The sequence below is a fragment of the Ranitomeya imitator genome, chromosome 4 (genome assembly GCF_032444005.1).
Source record: "Ranitomeya imitator isolate aRanImi1 chromosome 4, aRanImi1.pri, whole genome shotgun sequence".
Classification (NCBI taxonomy): domain Eukaryota; kingdom Metazoa; phylum Chordata; class Amphibia; order Anura; family Dendrobatidae; genus Ranitomeya; species Ranitomeya imitator.
This window is the reverse complement of record NC_091285.1, coordinates 2,840,690-2,858,731: the sequence shown is the minus strand read 5'-3', so window position 1 is coordinate 2,858,731 and position 18,042 is coordinate 2,840,690. Positions and strand designations below refer to the sequence as shown.

Sequence of the window (18,042 nt, the reverse complement as noted above, 5' to 3'; positions counted from 1 at the left end):
AATGACCCCAGATGACGTAGCGGTCTCGCGAGATGATGACGTAGCTGTCTCACGAGACCACTACATCATCACGGGTTATTGCCGCAATGCATTACTGGGAACGGAGCGTCGCGAGGAGCATCGGCAAAGGTCTGGGCTGGATCCAGAGGCCGACAGAAGGTGAGTATATAAAAAAAAATTATTTAAAAATTTTTTTTAACAGGGACATGGTGCCCACATTGCTACATACTACATGGGATGTGCTATATACTACTTGGGGCGGTGTTATATACTATGTGGGCTGTGCTATATACTATGTGGGCTGTGTTATATACTGCGTGGGCTGTGTTATGTACTGCATGGCGTGTGTTATATACTACATGGGCTGTGTTATATACTGCATGGGCTGTGCTATATACTTCGTGGGCTGTGTTATATAGTATGTGGATGTGTTATATACTGCGTGGGCTGTGCTATATACTATGTGGCTGTGTTATATACTACAGTTAGGGCCAGAAATATTTGGACAGTGACACAATTTTCGCGAGTTGGGCTCTGCATGCCACCACATTGGATTTGAAATGAAACCTCTACAACAGAATTCAAGTGCAGATTGTAACGTTTAATTTGAAGGGTTGAACAAAAATATCTGATAGAAAATGTAGGAATTGTACACATTTCTTTACAAACACTCCACATTTTAGGAGGTCAAAAGTAATTGGACAAATAAACATAACCCAAACAAAATATTTTTATTTTCAATATTTTGTTGCAAATCCTTTGGAGGCAATCACTGCCTTAAGTCTGGAACCCATGGACATCACCAAACGCTGGGTTTCCTCCTTCTTAATGCTTTGCCAGGCCTTTACAGCCGCAGCCTTCAGGTCTTGCTTGTTTGTGGGTCTTTCCGTCTTAAGTCTGGATTTGAGCAAGTGAAATGCATGCTCAATTGGGTTTAGATCTGGAGATTGACTTGGCCATTGCAGAATGTTCCACTTTTTGGCACTCATGAACTCCTGGGTAGCTTTGGCTGTATGCTTGGGGTCATTGTCCATCTGTACTATGAAGCGCCGTCCAATCAACTTTGCAGCATTTGGCTGAATCTGGGCTGAAAGTATATCCCGGTCCACTTCAGAATTCATCCGGCTACTCTTGTCTGCTCTTATGTCATCAATAAACACAAGTGACCCAGTGCCATTGAAAGCCATGCATGCCCATGCCATCACGTTGCCTCCACCATGTTTTACAGAGGATGTGGTGTGCCTTGGATCATGTTCCGTTCCCTTTCTTCTCCAAACTTTTTTCTTCCCATCATTCTGGTACAGGTTGATCTTTGTCTCATCTGTCCATAGAATACCTTTCCAGAACTGAGCTGGCTTCTTGAGGTGTTTTTCTGTCTATTTTTGGTATTGATGAATGGTTTGCATCTAGATGTGAACCCTTTGTATTTACTGTCATGGAGTCTTCTCTTTACTGTTGACTTAGAGACAGATACACCTACTTCACTGAGAGTGTTCTGGACTTCAGTTGATGTTGTGAACGGGTTCTTCTTCACCAAATTAAGTATGCGGCGATCATCCACCACTGTTGTCATCCGTGGACGCCCAGGCCTTTTTGAGTTCCCAAGCTCACCAGTCAATTCCTTTTTTCTCAGAATGTCCCCAACTGTTGATTTTGCTACTCCAAGCACGTCTGCTATCTCTGTGATGGATTTTTTCTTTTTTTTTCAGCCTCAGGATGTTCTGCTTCACCTCAATTGAGAGTTCCTTTGACCGCATGTTGTCTGCTCACAGCAACAGCTTCCAAATGCAAAACCACACACCTGGAATCCACCCCTGACCTTTTAACTACTTCATTGATTACAGGTTAACGAGGGAGACGCCTTCAGAGTTAATTGCAGCCCTTAGAGTCCATTGTCCAATTACTTTTGGTCCCTTGAAAAAGAGGACGCTATGCATTACAGAGCTATGATTCCTAAACCCTTTCTCCGATTTGGATGTGGAAACTATCATATTGCAGCTGGGAGTGTGCACTTTCAGCCCATATTATATATATAACTAGATTGTGGCCCGATTCGAACGCATCGGGTATTCTAGAATATGCATATCCCCGTAGTATATGGACAATGATGATTCCAGAATTCGCGGCAGACTGTGCCCGTCGCTGATTGGTCGAGGCAACCTTTATGACATCGTCGCCATGGCAACCATTATGACATCATCGTCGCTGTGCCCGTTGCTGATTGTGGCCTGTGCATTGTGGCCCGATTCGAACGCATCGGGTATTCTAGAATATGCATGTCCCTGTAGTATATGGACAATGATGATTCCAGAATTCTCGGCAGACTGTGCCCGTCGCTGATTGGTTGAGGCAACCTTTATGACATTGTCGCTATGGCAACCATTATGACATCATCGTCGCTGTGCCCGTTGCTGATTGGTCGAGGCCAATCCTGGCCTCGACCAATCAGACGCGGGATTTCTACGTCCTTTATGACATCATCGTCGCTGTGCCCGTTGCTGATTGGTCGAGGCCTGGCGGCCTCGACTAATCAGAGACGCGGGATTTCTACGTCGATGCTGTGCCGGTCTCTGATTGGTCGAGGCCTGGCGGCCTCGACCAATCAGAGAGCAGGGATTTCCAGGACAGACAGACAGACGGAAAAACCCTTAGACAATTATATATATAGATTGTATTTCTGAACATGTTTTTGTAAACAGCTAAAATAACAAAACTTGTGTCACTGTCCAAATATTTCTGGCCCTAACTGTATGTGGGCTGTGTTATATACTGCGTGGCCTGTGTTATATATTGGGTGGCCTGTGTTATATACTAGGTGGCTATGCTATATACTACGTGGGCTGTGTTATATACTACGTGCCTGTGTTACATACTGTGCGGGCTGTGTTATATACTGCATGGGCTGTGTTATACACTACGTCGCTGTGCTATATACTATGTGGGCTGTGTTATATACTACGTGGACTGTGCTTTATACTACGTAGCTGTGCAATAAACTATGTGGCTGTGTTATATACTGCGTGGCCTGTGTTATAAACTCCGTTGCTGTGCTATATACTACGTACGCTGTGCTATATACAACGTGGCTGTGCTATATACTATGTGGCTGTGTTATATACTATGTGGGCTGTGTTATATACTATACTGCTGTGCTATATACTACGTACGCTGTGCTATAGACTACGTGGCAGTGCTGTGGGGTGTGTTATATACTGCGTGGGTTGTGCTATATACTGCGTGGCCTGTGTTATATACTGTGTGGCCTGTGTTATATACTACGCGGGCTGTGTTATATACTACGTGGGCTGTGTTATATAGTGCGTGGGCTGTGCTATATACTACGTGGCTGTGCAGAAGTGACAGTCAGAGCACAACGGGTTCACCACTGTGCCCATTGTGGAGACAACCGCCTCAATCCCAAATGTTTGACCTACTGCATCTGGTGCAAAAATGGCTGCAGCCAGAATCCTCCACTCCAGCCTAGATGGTTGAGCACGTTATCATGGACAGGTTCGTGCACTCCCTTCATAAGTCGCTGCAGCCCTGGGTTGCCACGGAGATCCCCAAAATGCAGACAAACTGGTGGGCCTAGTGGAACGGTTCCAGGTGGTCGAGAAGTTCGTAAGAAAGCCAGAGGGTGGTACCTCCCAGAGAGAACCTGAGCCCAAAAAGGGGCGTAGTAAAGCCACCACTGGGAGTAGTCCTAGATTCCAACGGGTCACTGAGGGGTTCTCAAAGGCCACGGGTAAAGACTTGCTTTGCTCGAGATGTCGTGGTCCTGGACATTTAGGCGCCCGTTGTCCCTTGTTCTCCAAAGAGATGTACTGTAGCCTAGGGAGGCGCTGCTCCTACTATGCATATCCTGCCTGTAGTGTGGGCTATCAGCCTGGTGAGGGGCCTCAGGCTTGTCCTTTGTCAATAAATGGGGTACTGGTGACAGGACTCAGACTTTGGTAACCCTGATAAGGGCCACACTTCCCTATCAGTTGATCCCAGGGAAACACGTGAGTGTACGTTGTAACCACGAGGACGCTATCCTGTCGCCAGAGTGTTGGTTAAAACAAGCCAGGTTACGGAGTCTCAAGAGGTTGGGTGGTCAAAGGTTTGCAGCATCCTGTGATAGTCAGGAGGGACTTGTGGGGGAAGGCGGAGATATCAAAGGAAGCAGACAGGAGCCAGCTCAACCCTGTAGAAAACCCATCACAGTCGGAGATAGAGGAGTTCCCCTTGTGTGTCCTGGCTGGTGACGAGGACGAGATGGTGACCAGTGAGACTGAAATTCCAGAACCGGGGGTTTCTGGGGGGAATTTGGGGACTGCTCAAATGCAGGACTTGACCTTGAAAAATGTACGGGGAAAATATGACTGTGATATACCCACATGCCGTTCAGACTATAAGGAGCCCCAGCTACCTTCTTGAGGGCTATGGACTGGACACTAGTGCGCCGCCGCTTACTTGGACGACATCGAGATCTTTAGCCCAGATTGGGGAAGTCTCCTGCAGAAGGTCCAGGTGTTACTCGATGCATTAAGGGAAGCGGGGTTGACCATAAACCCAAAGAAGTGCGCTGTCGGGAAAGAGGAGTCGAAGTACTTGGGCTATATCGTTGGAAGAGACGAGATAAAGCCGCAAGTAGACAAAGTGGAGGCAATCCAGAAGTAGCCACAGCCGATCTCCAAAAAGCAGGTCAGGGCGTTCCTCAGAATTGTGGAATATTATCGGCGATTTATCCTGAACTTCACCATGACAGCTTCCCCCTGACTGATCTTTTCAAGGGCACAAAGTCGATGATGGCCAAATGGTCCTCTTAAGTGGAGATGGCATTCCAGGAGTTGAAGCTAGTCCTGTGCACACAGTCTTGGTCGCACCAGATTTCGCGAAGGAGTTTGTGCTCCAGACAGATGCCTCTGAAGTCGGTTTTGGAGCTGTGCTGTCCCAGGTAATAGATGGTGACGAACACCCAGTCCTATACCTATCTAGGAAACTCTCCTCCTGTGAGAAGAACTATGCCATCGTGGAGAAAGCGTGCTTGGCCATCAAGTGGGCAATCGACACCCTGAGATATTACCTGTTAGGCAGAAGGTTTAGTGTTGTGATAGGCAATTCAGTATCACAATGGACATAGCGGTCAGAGCACATACAGTGATCTGACAATAACCCAAAATAATAGAACGAGCTCTGAGACGTGGGAACTCTGCAGACCGCAATCCCTAATCCTCTCCAAACAACACTAGAGGCAGCCGTGGATTGCGCCTAACTCTGCCTATGCAACTCGGCACAGCCTGAGAAACTAACTAGCCTGAAGATAGAAAATAAGCCTACCTTGCCTCAGAGAAATACCCCAAAGGAATAGGCAGCCCCCCACATATAATGACTGTGAGTTAAGATGAAAAGACAAACGTAGGGATGAAACAGATTCAGCAAAGTGAGGCCCGACTTTCTTAACAGAGCGAGGATAGGAAAGATAACTTTGCAGTCTACACAAAACCCTAAAGAAAACCACGCAAAGGGGGCAAAAAGACCCTCTGTACCGAACTAACGGCACGGAGGTACACCCTTTGCGTCCCAGAGCTTCCAGCAAAACAATTAGACAAGCTGGACAGAAAAAATAGCAAACAAATAGCAAAGAAGAACTTAGCTATGCAGAGCAGCAGGCCACAGGAATGATCCAGGGAAAAACAAGTCCAACACTGGAACATTGACAGGAAGCATGGATCAAAGCATTAGGTGGAGTTAAATAGAGAAGCACCTAACGACCTCACCAGATCACCTGAGGGAGGAAACTCAGAAGCCGCAGTACCACTTTCCTCCACAAACGGAAGCTCCCAGAGAGAATCAGCCGAAGTACCACTTGTGACCACAGGAGGGAGCTCTGCCACAGAATTCACAACAGTTTAGGGTATATCTGATCATGCGCTCCTGAAATGGATGAGGGAAAAGAAGAGGAAGAATGCCCGGGTGACTAGTTGGTTTCTGGCGCTCCAAGACTTCACTTTGCATGTGGACATAGGCCTGGGAGGTTGCATGGGAACGCAGATGCCTTGTCCAGAGTCCCCTGTTTAGCCAGTGGAGATGCCAAAACCCCCAAATTTGGGCAGGGGAAGGGGGGGGGGATGTGACAGGGTCACTGGTGAAGTGATGGAGGGGAGATACCTGTCACTGCGCATGATGGCGTCAGTGATGTGAAACCAGAGTGCGTTCCTCCAGCACACTATGTGTTGAGAGGTTTAAAAAAGAGTTATGTTATGAGCTGGTGTTAGTGGACCTCCATTGAGAGTGTGGGAGGAGGTCCACCTTACCACCATATCTCCACCCGCAGTGTCCTGACAGGACCTGTGTGATGATGATGATGAGATGATGTGATCAATCACATGATGGAGGAATCTCATGGTCTGGGCTTAAATGGCTAAAGGTCTGAGTGTTCAGGAGGAGCCTGGAAAGGGAGCACTCCAGGAAGGTGTGTGCTCAATCTGAACCATGGACATTGCTGCCTGTGAGCGGTCTGATCCCCGATAGGAAAAGGACTGTTTCTTTTTGTTACTTAGTTTTGCCCGGAGGGCCCTGTTTACTTTCATAGCTTAGTTCAAAAAAATCACTGCACACGTACGAGTTGAAAATTATGCTTCAAGTGAGGATTTATTAATTGTGATTGTTGAAGCAACAGGCAAAATGACGTTTCGGCCAGTTAATAGCCTTGATCACATAGTCGCTGTTCACTGGTAAAGACTGGACTTGTGTTAAGGTGCGGTACCCCGAGTAATGGGTTCTAAATTGGACAGGGATCTTTTCACAGATGCTGACTAACGAAGGTTCCACGCAGTAGGTTCTGGTGTGAAGCAGTCGCTATCTGTTGGTGGCACAGTGGTAGAAGCTGACACTTCCATGTCTAAGCGTGGTGTAGACTACAAGTTAGAACCTACAGGTCCTTCTCAAAAAATTAGCATATAGTGTTAAATTTCATTATTTCCCATAATGTAATGATTACAATTAAACTTTCATATATTATAGATTCATTATCCACCAACTGAAATTTGTCAGGTCTTTTATTGTTTTAATACTGATGATTTTGGCATACAACTCCTGATAACCCAAAAAACCTGTCTCAATAAATTAGCTTATCAAGAAAAGGTTCTCTAAACGACCTATTACCCTAATCTTCTGAATCAACTAATTAACTCTAAACACATGCAAAAGATACCTGAGGCTTTTATAAACTCCCTGCCTGGTTCATTACTCAAAACCCCCATCATGGGTAAGACTAGCGACCTGACAGATGTCAAGAAGGCCATCATTGACACCCTCAAGCAAGAGGGTAAGACCCAGAAAGAAATTTCTCAACAAATAGGCTGTTCCCAGAGTGCTGTATCAAGGCACCTCAATGGTAAGTCTGTTGGAAGGAAACAATGTGGCAGAAAACGCTGTACAACGAGAAGAGGAGACCGGACCCTGAGGAAGATTGTGGAGAAGGACCGATTCCAGACCTTGGGGAACCTGAGGAAGCAGTGGACTGAGTCTGGTGTGGAAACATCCAGAGCCACCGTGCACAGGCGTGTGCAGGAAATGGGCTACAGGTGCCGCATTCCCCAGGTAAAGCCACTTTTGAACCATAAACAGCGGCAGAGGCGCCTGACCTGGGCTACAGAGAAGCAGCACTGGACTGTTGCTAAGTGGTCCCAAGTACTTTTTTCTGATGAAAGCAAATTTTGCATGTCATTCGGAAATCAAGGTGCCAGAGTCTGGAGGAAGACTGGGGAGAAGGAAATGCCAAAATGCCTGAAGTCCAGTGTCAAGTACCCACAGTCAGTGATGGTGTGGGGTGCCATGTCAGCTGCTGGTGTTGGTCCACTGTGTTTCATCAAGGGCAGGGTCAATGCAGCTAGCTATCAGGAGATTTTGGAGCACTTCATGCTTCCATCGGCTGAAATGCTTTATGGAGATGAAGATTTCATTTTTCAGCACGACCTGGCACCTGCTCACAGTGCCAAAACCACTGGTAAATGGTTTACTGACCATGGTATTACTGTGCTCAATTGGCCTGCCAACTCTCCTGACCTGAACCCCATAGAGAATCTGTGGGATATTGTGAAGAGAAAGTTGAGAGACGCAAGACCCAACACTCTGGATGAGCTTAAGGCCGCTATTGAAGCATCCTGGGCCTCCATAACCTCTCAGCAGTGTCACAGGCTGATTGCCTCCATGCCACGCCGCATTGAAGCAGTCATTTCTGCCAAAGGATTCCCCACCAAGTATTGAGTGCATAACTGAACATTATTATTTGATGGTTTTTTTGTTTGTTATTAAAAAACACTTTTATTTGATTGGATGGGTGAAATATGCTAATTTATTGAGACAGGTTTTTTGGGTTATCAGGAGTTGTATGCCAAAATCATCAGTATTAAAACAATAAAAGACCTGACAAATTTCAGTTGGTGGATAATGAATCTATAATATATGAAAGTTTAATTGTAATCATTACATTATGGTAAATAATGAAATTTAACACTATATGCTAATTTTTTGAGAAGGACCTGTATTTATTCGGGGTACCTCACCTTCACACAAGTCCAGTCTTTACCAGTGAGTGACTATGTGATCAAGGCTGATCACAATGTCACTTTGTCTGTCGCTTCAGCAATCACTATTAATAAATCCTCAGTTTACTAATTCTCCTACGCATGAGGACGGAAATACTTTGGACCTGGTTTTCTCCCGTCCCGGATCACTGCATGACTTTACTAACTCCCCTCTCCCGCTCTCGGACCACAACCTTCTTTACTTCTCTGTCAAGAATGGTCTCCTCACCCGGGACACCCCCACTTACCACACTTATCGGAATACACGTACCATTAATACCCAGCAGCTTGTGGACTACCTCCACACACCTTTAGCCCCCATCTCCTCCCTCTCCTGTCCAGACTTAGCATTGTCACACTTCAATAATACACTGAAGAATGCCCTGGATGAAGCAGCACCTTCTACACGCAGAAAGGCCCGACACAGACAACGGCAGCCCTGGCACAATATGCAAACACGCTTTCTTCAGCGCTGCTCAAGGTGTGCAGAGCGGCAGTGGAGAAAATCTCTCTTAGCTGAAGACTTCATCCACTATAAGTTCATGCTCAAAACCTATAACTCTGCCCTTCATCTGGCCAAACAATCCTACTTCACCACCCTCATCACCTCACTATCCAACAACCCAAAACGACTTTTTGAAACCTTAAACTCCCTCCTGAAACCTAAAGTACAGGCTCCCATCTCCAATCTCAGTGGTGAGGATCTGGCCACTTATTTCCTAGAAAAAATCAACCACATCCATCAGGATATCTCAGCCCAATCTCCTCAGTGCCTGGATCTCCTTCCCTGCCGCACCTCAAGCTCACTAGACATCTTTGAGCCTGTTTCAGAAGAAGAAGTTTCCAAGCTCCTCGCTTCTACTCGGCCTACAACCTGCAATAGTGACCCCATTCCTTCACCTCTCCTGCAGTCTCTCTCACCAGTGGTCACCACTCACCTGACTAAAATATTTAACCTCTCTCTTTCCTCAGGTATCTTTCCCTCCTCATTTAAACATGCCATCATTACCCCTTTACTAAAAAAGCCATCCCTGGACCAGAACTGCACTGCTAACTACAGACCTGTCTCTAACCTTTCCTTCATCTCTAAACTCCTGGAACGCTTGGTCCACTCCGCTATCTCTCGGATAACTAATCCGCCATCTCTCGGATAACTCTCTTCTCGACCCCTTACAATCTGGTTTCCGCTCTTTACTCTCCACTGAAACTGCCCTCACTAAAGTCTCTAATGATCTAATAACAGCTAAATCCAAAGGTCATTGCTCTCTGCTGATTCTCCTGGATCTCTCTGCTGCATTTGACACTGTGGATCATCAGCTCCTTCTCACTATGCTTCGCTCCATCGGCCTCAAGGACACCGTCCTCTCCTGGTTCTCCTCCTACCTCTCTGACCGCTCCTTCACTGTATCTTTTGCCGGCTCCTCTTCCTCTCCTCGTCCCCTTACTATCGGGGTTCCGCAGGGCTCAGTCCTGGGCCCCCTCCTCTTCTCTCTATACACTGCCCCTATTGGACAAACTATCAGCAGATTTGGGTTCCAGTACCATCTCTATGCTGACGACACCCAATTATACACTTCTTCCCCTGACATCACCCCTACCCTAATTCAAAATACCAAGGATTGTCTGTCTGCTGTCTCTAACATCATGTCCTCCCTCTACCGGAAACTAAATCTCTCCAAAACGGAACTTCTTGTGTTTCTCCCTTCTACTAACCTCACTCTATCCAACATCGAAATTACCCTGGAGGGTTCAACCATAACTCCCCAGCAGCATGCCCGCTGTCTTGGGGTCATATTCGACACCGAACTTTCCTTTACTCCCTATATCCGATCACTCACTCGCTCCTGTCACCTGCATCTTAAAAACATCTCCAGAATCCGACCTTTTCTCACCTTTGAAACTGCTAAGACTCTTAAGGTACTGTCACACTAGACGATATCGCTAGCGATCCGTGACGTTGCAGCGTCCTCGCTAGCGATATTGTCCAGTGTGACAGGCAGCAACGATCAGGCCCCTGCTGGGAGATCGCTGGTCGGGGAAGAAAGTCCAGAACTTTATTTGGTCGCTGGACTCCCTGTAGACATCGCTGAATCGGCGTGTGTGACACCGATTCAGCGATGTCTTCGCTGGTAACCAGGGTAAACATCGGGTAACTAAGCGCAGGGCCGCGCTTAGCAACCCGATGTTTACCCTGGTTACCATCCTAAAAGTAAAAAAACAAACGCTACATACTTACCTACCGCTCTCTGTCCTCCAGCGCTGTGCTCTGCACTCCTCCTGCTCTGGCTGTGACGTCATCGCTCTGCTTTCCGGCTGCCCGGCGCTCACAGCCAGACCAGAGAAGCAGAGCGCCGAGGACAGACAGCGGTAGGTAAGTATGTAGCGTTTGTTTTTTTACTTTTTAGGATGGTAACCAGGGTAAACATCGGGTTACTAAGCGCGGCCCTGCGCTTAGTAACCCGATGTTTACCCTGGTTACCGGGGACCTCGGGATCGTTGGTCGCTGGAGAGCTGTCTGTGTGACAGCTCTCCAGCGACCAAACAGCGACGCTGCAGCGATCCGGATCGTTGTCGGTATCGCTGCAGCGTCGCTTAGTGTGACGGTACCTTTACTGTCGCTCTCATTCATTCCCGTCTGGACTACTGCAACTCTCTTCTGATCGGTCTCCCTCTTTCCAAACTTTCCCCTCTCCAATCCATCTTAAATGCGGCAGCCAGGGTCATATTTCTGTCCAGCCGCTTCACCGATGCCTCCATCTTGTGCCAGTCATTACACTGGCTACCCATTCGCTACAGGGTCCAGTATAAACTCATCTCTCTCACCCACAAAGCTCTCCACAGTTCTGCACCGCCTTATATCTCCTCTCTCATCTCCGTCTATCGCCCTACACGTGCCCTCCGTTCTACAAATGACCTAAGACTAACATCCCCCGTAATCCGAACCTCGCACCTCCGTCTCCAAGACTTCTCTCGTGCTGCGCCAGCTCTCTGGAATGCACTTCCCCAGACGATCAGACTGATACCTAGCCCCGACCTATTCAAGCGCGCTTTAAAAACCCATCTCTTCAAACAAGCCGACCACATCAACTACTCAGTAAACTAACTTTGTCCTGTTCCCTCCTTCCAAATATTACTCTGAATCTGCCCCCTACTATTCATCTGTCTCCACATCCTCCATGCACACGATAACTGCACCTGATACTCGACTATTGCACTTAAACACACGGGCTGATGACCGGATCATGCAGCTTTATATGAAAATCCCTATTTATTATAATTGCCAGACCTGAAATAACGAGCACTTTTCACCTATTGTGTCCCCCCATTTCCTTGTAGATTGTAACCTTGCGAGCAGGGACCTCACCCCTAATGTCACTGGTTACATTGTCTTACCTTGTACTGAATCTATTGTCTGTACATGTCCCCGCTTATTGTAAAGTGCTGCAGAATATGTTGGCGCTATATAAATACAAATTATTATTATTATTATTACTTGAAGCATAATTTTCAGCTTGTACGTGTGCAGTGATTTTTTGGCCCCTTTCACTAGCACCGTCAATCTGATCTTTAAGTTGAGTGCCAGCCATCCTATCCTTTGAGTTTTCTTTCATAGCTTGATTTATGCTGCTACAATAATCCAAGCATTTTCTTAAAGAGACAGTGTTCCATTTATACCTCTGTGTCCAGCCGAATGAGCCGCTCTACCACAATACATACAGGGGAGGGAAATAAGTATTTGGCCCCTTGCTGATTCTGTTAGTTTGCCCACTGACAAAGACATGAACCGTCTATAATTTTAAGGGTCAGTTAATTATAACATTGAGAGATAGAATATCAAAAATAAAATCCAGAAAAATCACATTGTATGCATTATATACATTTATTTGCATTTTGCAGTGGGGGAAATAAGTATTTGATCCCCTACCAACCATTAAGAGTTCTGGCTCCTGCAGATCAGTCAGACGCTTCTAATCATCTCGTTACCTGCATTATACACAGCTGTCTTACATAGTCACCTTCATAAAAGACTCCTGTCCACAGACTCCATTATCAGTCAGACTCTGACCTCTACAACATGGGCAAGACCAAAGAGCTTTCTAAGGATGTCAGAGACAAGATCATAGACCTGCACAAAGCTGGAATGGGCGACAAAACCATAAGAGAAAACGCAGTAGTGTGACAATGAATGGCTTCACCCAACCACAAGTGGAGACAAAGTTTTGGTGTTATCATTCATATTGTCTGAAAAAAGGCCAAGAAAGCAAATATTCTGCCAGGGTGTGTAAACTTTTGAGCACATCTGTATGTACGGTATATCGAAGTGGAGGACACCCTGACAGGACACATCTGTATTTATATATGTGGGGAATTCCGGAGCGGCACTGACCTGTGAACCCCGGGAGCTTCTCTTGTAATCCCATTCTGGGTGACCCATTATCTGCGAAGAAAGAGAGGAGAATTAATGGAGAACATGTGTTACATGTACTACAAACACAACACACAAGGAACACACGGACTGCACACGTGATACAGAGACCACAGACGTGATATGCACAAACAGAGAGGGGAGAGGGGGATGGAGCTGCAGCTTCTATTTCTGGGTGACTAAGACTGCAAGCTGTGGGGGGGAGGGGGGTGGAGCTGCAGCTTCTCTTTCTCAGTGGTTGAGAGACTGCAGACTGTGAGGGGAGAGGGGGATGGAGCTGCAGCTTCTATTTCTCAATGGTTGACAGACTGCAAGCTGTGGGGGGAGAGGGGGATGGAGCTGCAGCTTCTATTTCTCAGTGGTTGAGAGACTGCAAGCTGTGGGGGGAGAGGGGGATGGAGCTGCAGCTTCTCTTTCTCAGTGGTTGAGAGACTGCAGGCTGTGAGAGGAGAGGGGAATGGAGCTGCAGCTTCTATTTCTCAGTGGTTGAGAGACTGCAGGCAGTGAGGGGAGAGGGGGATGGAGCTGCAGCTTCTATTTCTCAATGGTTGACAGACTGCAAGCTGTGGGGGGAGAGGGGGATGGAGCTGCAGCTTCTATTTCTCAGTGGTTGAGAGACTGCAGGCATTGAGGGGAGAGGGGGATGAAGCTGCAGCTTCTCTTTCTCATTGCTTATGAGACTGCAGGCTGTGAGAGGAGAGGGGAATGGAGCTGCAGCTTCTATTTCTCAGTGGTTGAGAGACTGCAGGCAGTGAGGGGAGAGGGGGATGGAGCTGCAGCTTCTCTTTCTCATTGTTTATGAGACTGCAGGCTGTGAGAGGAGAGGGGAATGGAGCTGCAGCTTCTATTTCTCAGTGGTTGAGAGACTGCAGGCTGTGAGGGGAGGGGGGATGGAGCTGCAGCTTCTCTTTCTCAGTGGTTGAGAGACCGCAGGCAGTGAGGGGAGAGGGGGATGAAGCTGCAGCTTCTCTTTCTCATTGTTTATGAGACTGCAGGCTGTGAGAGGAGAGGGGAATGGAGCTGCAACTTCTCTTTCTCAGTGGTTGAGAGACTGCAGGCTGTGAGGGGAGAGGGGGATGGAGCTGCAGCTTCTATTTCTCCTGCCTGTGAGAATGCAGACTGTGAGGGGAGAGGGGGATGGAGCTGCAGCTTCTCTTTCTCCTGCCTGTTAGATTGCAGACTGTGAGGGGAGAGGGGGATGGAGCTGCAGCTTCTCTTTCTCCTGCCTGTGAGATTGGATTGCAGACTGTGAGGGGAGAGGGGGATGGAGCTGCAGCTTCTCTTTCTCCTGCCTGTGAGTTTGGATTGCAGGCTGTGAGGGGAGAGGGGGATGAAGCTGCAGCTTCTCTTTCTCATTGCTTATGAGACTGCAGGCTGTGGGGGAGAGGGGGATGGAGCTGCAGCTTCTCTTTCTCATTGTTTATGTGACTGCAGGCTGTGAGGGGAGAGGGGGATGGAGCTGCAGCTTCTCTTTCTCAGTGGTTGAGAGACTGCAGGCTGTGAGAGGAGAGGGGAATGGAGCTGCAGCTTCTATTTCTCAGTGGTTGAGAGACTGCAGGTTGTGAGGGGAGGGGGGATGGAGCTGCAGCTTCTCTTTCTCATTGCTTATGAGACTGCAGGCTGTGAGGGGAGGGGGGGATGGAGCTGCAGCTTCTCTTTCTCAGTGGTTGAGAGACTGCAGGCTGTGAGGGGAGAGGAGGATGGAGCTGCAGCTTCTCTTTCTCAGTGGTTGAGAGACTGCAGACTGTGAGGGGAGAGGGGGATGGAGCTGCAGCTTCTCTTTCTCAGTGGTTGAGATACTGCAGACTGTGAGGGGAGAGGGGAATGGAGCTGCAGCTTCTCTTTCTCAGTGGTTGAGAGACTGAAAGCTGTGAGGGGAGAGGGGGATGGAGCTGCAGCTTCTCTTTCTGGGTGCCTGTGAGACTGCAGGCTGTGAGGGGAGAGGGGGATGGAGCTGCAGCTTCTCTTTCTCAGTGGTTGAGAGACTGCAGACTGTGAGGGGAGAGGGGGATGGAGCTGCAGCTTCTCTTTCTGGGTGCCTGTGAGACTGCAGGCTGTGAGGGGAGAGGGGGATGGAGCTGCAGCTTCTCTTTCTTAGTGGTTGAGACTGCAGACTGTGAGGGGAGAGGGGGATGGAGCTGCAACTTCTCTTTCTCCTGCCTGTGAGACTGCAAGCTGTGAGGGGAGAGGGGGATGGAGCTGCAGCTTCTCTTTCTCCTGCCTGTGAGACTGCAGACTGTGAGGGGAGAGGGGGATGGAGCTGCAGCTTCTATTTCTCCTGCCTGTGAGAATGCAGACTGTGAGGGGAGAGGGGGATGGAGCTGCAGCTTCTCTTTCTCCTGCCTGTTAGATTGCAGACTGTGAGGGGAGAGGGGGATGGAGCTGCAGCTTCTCTTTCTCCTGCCTGTTAGATTGCAGACTGTGAGGGGAGAGGGGGATGGAGCTGCAGCTTCTCTTTCTCCTGCCTGTGAGATTGGATTGCAGACTGTGAGGGGAGAGGGGGATGGATCTGCAGCTTCTCTTTCTCAGTGGTTGAGAGACTGCAAGCTGTGAGGGGAGAGGGGGATGGAGCTGCAGCTTCTCTTTCTCCTGCCTGTTAGGCTGGTTTCACACTTGCGTTTCAAAACGCATGCGTTTAAAAAAAAAAAACGCATGGTGAAAAAACGCATGTAAACGCGTGCAAACACTGCGTTTTTTTTTACGCATGCGTTTTTGCATGTGGTGAAAAAAACGCAGCGTTTTGACGCGTTTACATGCGTTTTTTTCATGCGTTTGCGTTTTTTAAACGCATGCTGAGAAATGTGTGACAGCTGCCAATCATCAAAATAAAGTAAAAAACCCACTATAAACAGAAATGGTTAGGGTTAAGGGTAGGGTTAGGGATCATAACCCTAACCCTAAAGGGATCCTAACCCTAACCCTACCCCTAAGCCTAAAGGGATCCTAACCCTAACCCTAAAGGGATTAGGGTTAGGATCCCTTTAGGCTTAGGGGTAGGGTTAGGATCCCTTTAGGGCAGGGGTCCTCAACTCCAGTCCTCAAGGCCCACCAACATGTCATGTTTTCAGGATTTCCTTAGTCTTGCCCAGGTAATAATTGCATCACCTGTGCAATGCAAAGGAAATCCTGAAAACATGACCTGTTGGTGGGCCTTGAGGACTGGAGTTGGGGACCCCTGCATTAGGGTTAGGGGTAGGGTTAGGATCCCTTTAGGGTTAGGGGTAGGGTTAGGGGTAGGGTTAGGGATAGGGATAGGGTTAGGATCCCTTTAGGGTTAGGGTTAGGATCCCGTTAGGGTTAGGATCCCTTTAGGGTTAGGGTTAGGATCCCTTTATCACCTTTATGGTGGGGGGTGGCATATCAGTGTGTTTTCTGTTTTTTTTTTTAATAAAAACGCTTGCGTTTTTAAAGCAAACAAACGCATGTGCTTAAAAACGCATGCGTTTCCATTGACTCCAATGTATTTTTTGACACAAAAAAACGCATGAAAACGCATGCAATTTTATGTGTCAAAAAAACGCCTCTCAAAAATACTACAAGTTGCATTTCTGAAAAAGAACGCATGCAGCAAAAAAACGCATGCATTTCAAAACGCGACCAAACGCGTACAACAAAAAACGCATGCGTTTTCAATGTTAAATATAGGAAAGAATACGCATGCGTTTTTTTGTGCAAAAAACGCTGCAGACAAAAACGCAAGTGTGAAACCACCCTTAGATTGCAGACTGTGAGGGGAGAGGGGGATGGAGCTGCAGCTTCTCTTTCTCCTGCCTTTGAGACTGCAAGCTGTGAGGGGAGAGGGGGATGGAGCTGCAGCTTCTCTTTCTCCTGCCTTTGAGACTGCAAGCTGTGAGGGGAGAGGGGGATGGAGCTGCAGCTTCTCTTTCTCCTGCCTTTGAGACTGCAAGCTGTGAGGGGAGAGGGGGATGGAGCTGCAGCTTCTCTTTCTGGGGGCCTGTGAGACTTGCAGGCTTTGGGTGGTGAAGAGACCCGGAGGGACATGGGGTTAGGTGACTGCTGCTCTGTCATCACACCTGGAAGAACTGTGTATGCAGAAGCAGTGACCCATTGACCCACCACCATAGTAACGCTGGGGCATTTGCAGCACTCCTGTGACTGCCGCAACATTAACCCATGAATGACTATCAGAAACTGGGGGTTGTAGTCCATTCAGGGCCCAAACAAGAGCTCCACAAGTTCTGCACAATCCTACAAACCACCGAGCTGCAGACAATCTGCCTGAGCAGTGATCATGGCGGCTCATGTGTGCAGAGGACAGAACATTCTGGAAGAATGTCCCCCGAGAGCAGCAGCTGAAAATGATGGGGGTGATGGTGGTATTAGCGGAGCAGACATCTGGAGGGGGCACATACTTTCCCACAACATTCCTGGTAGCTGAAGAGTTAATAAGTAGCAGTTCACATTTAATCAATTGCCATGTAATTAACTTTCTAGATGAGCCGCGATTTAATATCCGAAGGAAATCATTAACTAGATGACATCAAAGTGAACCGGAGATGAACTCCCAGGAGGAAGGAGTAATGGGAAAACAGGGTGGGGGTACAAGACTGCCCCCTAGAGCACAGTGCGCTCCCTACAGGACAGTGCGCTCCCTACAGGACAGTGCGATCCCTACAAGACAGTGCGCTCCCTACAGGACAGTGCCCCCTAGAGCACAGTGCGCTCCCTACAGGACAGTGCCCCCTAGAGCACAGTGCGCTCCCTACAGGACAGTGCGATCCCTACAAGACAGTGCGCTCCCTACAGGACAGTGCCCCCTAAAGCACAGTGCGCTCCCTAAAGGACAGTGCCCCCTAAAGCACAGTGCGCTCCCTACAGGACAGTGCGCTCCCTACAGGACAGTGCCCCCTAAAGCACAGTGCGCTCCCTAAAGGACAGTGCCCCCTAAAGCACAGTGCGCTCCCTACAGGACAGTGCGCTCCCTACAGGACAGTGCCCCCTAAAGCACAGTGCGCTCCCTACAGGACAGTGCCCCCTAAAGCACAGTGCGCTCCCTACAGGACAGTGCGCTCCCTAAAGGAC

General features: G+C 48.2%; 1 protein-coding gene across 2 annotated transcripts in view; it reads right to left on the bottom strand.

Annotated features, from left to right (window-relative positions):
* The window catches only part of PDE3A (phosphodiesterase 3A), a 314,107-nt gene that overhangs the window by 103,473 nt on the left and 192,592 nt on the right, over positions 1-18,042 (bottom strand). For both annotated transcript variants that reach the window (XM_069762762.1, XM_069762763.1), the window contains exon 2: positions 12,961-13,011. In XM_069762762.1, the coding sequence (XP_069618863.1) occupies positions 12,961-13,011 (51 nt within the window). The remainder of the gene's footprint in view (positions 1-12,960; positions 13,012-18,042) is intronic.